Here is a 4,225-nt window from a genome sequence, read left to right as displayed (position 1 = left end):
GCCCGACAACAAGGCCGATGACGACGACGGCGGCCACATTTGCTTCCACTCGGACGACGAAGACGGCCCCGACGGCGCGCACATCAGCTTCCCGTCCGACGACGACGAGGCCGACCCGCATGCCCCCCGCCTCGAGCCCCTCCCGTCCGCGCCACCGCCACCGCAGCAGGTGCCTCCGCCTTTCGTTTCCGGATACGCTCCGCCGCTCTACAGTTACGTCCCCGGCCAAGCGTATGGGTACGGGCCCGACATTGACGCCTATGGACATGGTTTCTTCAACATCACCTATGCCCGCAGCCAGCCGCCGCCGCTGTCTGTGTCATACGAGCACCGCACCCAAGCCACCAATGCCACCGTCCATTACTACCCGGGCAATGCTGCCTCCGGGCCACCGCTGCCCGGATCTTACTACGGCGGCTTCCATGAGACGGCAGCCTCCTCTGTCGATGGGGCTGCGCCGGCGCCACCGCAGGTGTCGAGCTGGGACTTCTTTAACCCGTTTGAGTCAGTTGAAACTTACTACCAAGAGGAGCCGGCCGCCGTGGCGGCCCATACCCCTAGCCGGACCTCCAAGGTGGCGCAGGAGGGGGGTGAAATCCCGGAATTGGAGAATGCCAAAGTGGAAGAAGAGGTCGTCAAGGAAGCACGCAGCAATGGCAACCACGACAGTGAAGCCGACAGAGCTGGGCTCTCCAAGGACGAAGGGAGGAGCAGTGCCGGCGAGGAGCCGCACAGGGAGTCCAAGTCGTCGGAGGCAAGCAGCATGGTTCATCATGTCCATGTAGTGGAGAAGAGTGTGGTGGAAGGACATTCAGATGCCGCTGCTGCGGTTCCCGGGAAGTCCTACAACGATGATATTGAGGTGGCAAGGGAGATCAGGTCGCAGTTCGAGCATGCCGCAAACTCTGCAGCCAATGTATCCAAGGTGCTCGAGGTTGGGAAGATGCCTTACCACCCCAAGACCTCAGGGCTGAAAGGTTTATCTATGATTATGAAGCATTCTCCAGAGTTTCCATCTTTTGATGGCCATCTGATGAAAATAGGAATTTTGGCTAACTCAATTGCTTCTGTCTGTAGTATCCTCATCGATGATAATCTGTGGCCGGCCTTCGGTCGGCGAGGAGTTCGTGCAGTTTGTGGAGGACAAAGCTACAGAACATGGCAACCTTTCTTCGACATTGCAGAAGCTCTACATGTGGGAGGAGAAGCTTCTTGAAGAACTCAAGGTTCTGAGCATGCTTTACTACCTTCGTTTTAGTTTCTACTAGTTGAATGATATTATCCGTGTGCAATTTTGTCTTTATGTGTGTGATGTTGAACATTCATTAGCTTTGCTACTTGCTTAATATGATCCAAGATGACTCGGTTGTAAGATTCTTGAGTAGCGATATAGTACTATGTTTAACAAACTTGAATGTCAGCTACTAGCTGTCGAGTATGCTCACAAATATTGCAGGTAGTCAGTTATAGACAATTGGGAGTTTTACGCTATGAATAACTCCATTTTAGCTTTATATAAAGTTTCCTAGTAGTTGTAGACTGCTCATTTTTCTGTTTCAACAATTTACACAACCATTTCTTTTTTAATCTTTTTTACTCCTTCTGAAGCTAGTGAAGAGTACCATTCAGATAACTGCCTTCTGAAGGAACCATCTTCAAATGCTTTGGCATCACTGTTCCTTTGCTTTCCTTGCCATGTAGTACAAGTATTTTACTTTTTTTTTAAAATGGGAGAGAATTTCACTTCCCGGCCTCTGCACCAACTAGGGATGCATACGGCCATTTTAGTATGAGTACCAAGATAAACATGGTCCTCAGAATTTTTTTTAAATGAGTATCAAGATATTTCTTGATGCGTGATTCCATCACACACCAAACTTGATCCTCAATAAACAGGGGAAAACCCTTGTGCATCACCTGTCAATTCTAGGAATTGAACTCGGGTCGTTAGGCTGCACAACCGCATACCCAACCACTGAGCCAAGGCTCTCTTTGCACAAGTATTTTACTTAATTGGGTTTATTTATTCATAGTAAAAACTTAAAAGTACTTGATTTCTCTCTATCCTTTTTGTCTTGTGTTGGTTATACTCATGTACTTCTGTTTATTATAGACCGAGGAGAAGATGAGGGTGCTGTATGGTAAAAAATGTGAGGAACTAAAAGTTCTTTATGAGAGAGGTGCTGAGGCTCATAAACTTGAGGCAATTAAAACTTATACCAGGAAGCTATCGACAAAAATGAGTGTTGCCATTCAGGTTGTCAACACTATCTCAAAGAAGATCAATAAGCTGAGAGATGAAGAATTATGGCCGCAAACAAATGAGCTGATTCAAGGGTATGTAGTATGCTATGCATCTCTTTCCGAAAATAACAATAATTTCCAGATGAATGCTCACAATGCATACATTTTTTTAAATGAATTGAGTGGATAAATTGTAGCGTTGGGTCAGCAGGCAACCGAGATGTTAGATCATTCTCTAGTACACAGTTAGCACACATTTGTTGGTATACAAAGTATTTTTCATTCCGGGCATCCACGAACAATCATAAAAGGGAAGTCATTAAATTAATCAGACAATAATCTTTCTGGTTCTGTGGCTTCAAACATGTCACTAGCAATAACCGGATTATTTCCTCTGTTGAAGCACCGCAGTTTGTTACGTCGTAAAATTTTGGGTATCCTGGTAAGCTGTCAGACCCAATGAGATGATTTCAAGACCCGACTAGGCATTTGACCCGGAAGATGTATTGGGCTTCAAGTTATTTTCAGTATCAAGTAGTACTTTTCAAGACACAGAAGCTCCTATCATGCATCACTATGTTGGCACCTTGTGTCACTTTGCTGTTTGTATGTTTAACTCTGGTGCATTTTCAGGTTGATGCAAATGTGGCATGCCATGTCAGAATGCCATAAAATCCAGTGCCATGCCTTGTCGCAAGCTAAAAGCATCGACTCCACTGTCGCAGCTGCAAGATTCAGTGAAGCCCATATCGACTTAATCAAGCACCTGGAGCTTGAGTTGCTGGATTTGGTTGCCAGTTTCGCCGCATGGGTTAACGCGCAAACGAGCTACATTGGCACTATAAACGACTGGCTGAAGAAGGGAATTGACTACGTGCCTGAAGTGACCGACGACGGCACTCCCCCGTTCTCCCCGGGGCGCCTGGGAGCACCCCCCATCTTCATCATCTGTAATAACTGGGCGACCGGAATCGCGAGGATACCGGAGACGGGGGTGGTAGACGCCATGCAGGCTCTTGCCTCCCAGGTTCTGCACCTGTGGGAGAAGCACAGGCTAGAGTGGAGGCAGGGCATGATGGTCAACGGAGACATGGACAGGGAGCTTAGGGTGATGGAGAGGGATGAAGCGTCGATGCGCAAGGCCCTTGAGGCACAGAATAAGAAGCTCGTGCTCGTTTCGAATCAGGGCGGCGTGTCCTTGTCTGCGCAGGCCGTGCGGGATGGTGATCCGCCCTCTGAAGTGGGTTTGCAGTCATGCATGAACAGGTTCTTCGAAGCGATGGAGAGCTTCGCCGCCGCCTGCGCAAACGCGTACAAGGATCTCCATCTTCGTTGCGAAGAAGAGAGGGCTCGACCTGCCCAGGAGACCGACAGAGTTTCCTAGTTGCGTTTTCAGACTTTGCTTGTACAGTGAGAAGTGGTTTGGATGAGCAGCAAAGGTGCACATAGCAGCAGTATCACAGATTCAAATTGCACTGTCTTTCTCCCTCTGTTGGGTTTTGGGATCGTCACTGGGTTTTAAGCAGCCCATGTGAAAGCTTGTCCTAAAGATGAGCTCTGATGATCAGATTCCCACTGCTCTTACCAAACCTTTTGATGATCGTCTGCTCCTCCTCACCAATCGTTGTACCAATGCCGGCCGGAAGACGGCATTATCGCCAGAAGGAAGAAAGCATCAGAGACAAAGGAGAAACAGAAGGCAAACAGAAGGCGCGGATCGGAATAGAGATCTTTTATCATTCATGATGAAAACCCTACAATTGTCGGTGTAAGAGCTTGGTATTCTCTAGCCAATGCATGATCCTGATAGATGTTTGGTGCTCATTCTGGAGCTCTGCTACAGCTTCGTCCCCAAGTTATCCGGGGATTGAGCTTTTTAGTATAGACAAAGGTCCTGGCACCGCTAGCATACTCTGATTTTTCATCCATTGTCGAAATTCACATCTTATTTATTTCTATACATATGATTCATTTGTAATTG

General features: G+C 47.8%; 1 protein-coding gene across 1 annotated transcript; it reads left to right on the top strand.

Moving 5' to 3' along the window:
* Positions 1–4: 4 nt before the first annotated feature.
* On the top strand, positions 5–4,225 carry LOC125528446 (protein ALTERED PHOSPHATE STARVATION RESPONSE 1-like; the record flags this gene model as incomplete). The annotated part of the gene is made up of 4 exons (XM_048692925.1): positions 5–977; positions 1,078–1,226; positions 2,114–2,337; positions 2,878–4,225. Coding segments are annotated over 4 exons (2,097 nt in total), but the record flags the coding sequence as incomplete, so codon positions are not given.

The sequence above is a fragment of the Triticum urartu genome, unplaced genomic scaffold (genome assembly GCF_003073215.2).
Source record: "Triticum urartu cultivar G1812 unplaced genomic scaffold, Tu2.1 TuUngrouped_contig_4881, whole genome shotgun sequence".
Lineage (NCBI taxonomy): Eukaryota > Viridiplantae > Streptophyta > Magnoliopsida > Poales > Poaceae > Triticum > Triticum urartu.
The sequence above is the reverse complement of the archived record's forward strand: the minus strand, read 5'-3'. Positions and strand labels throughout refer to the sequence as shown.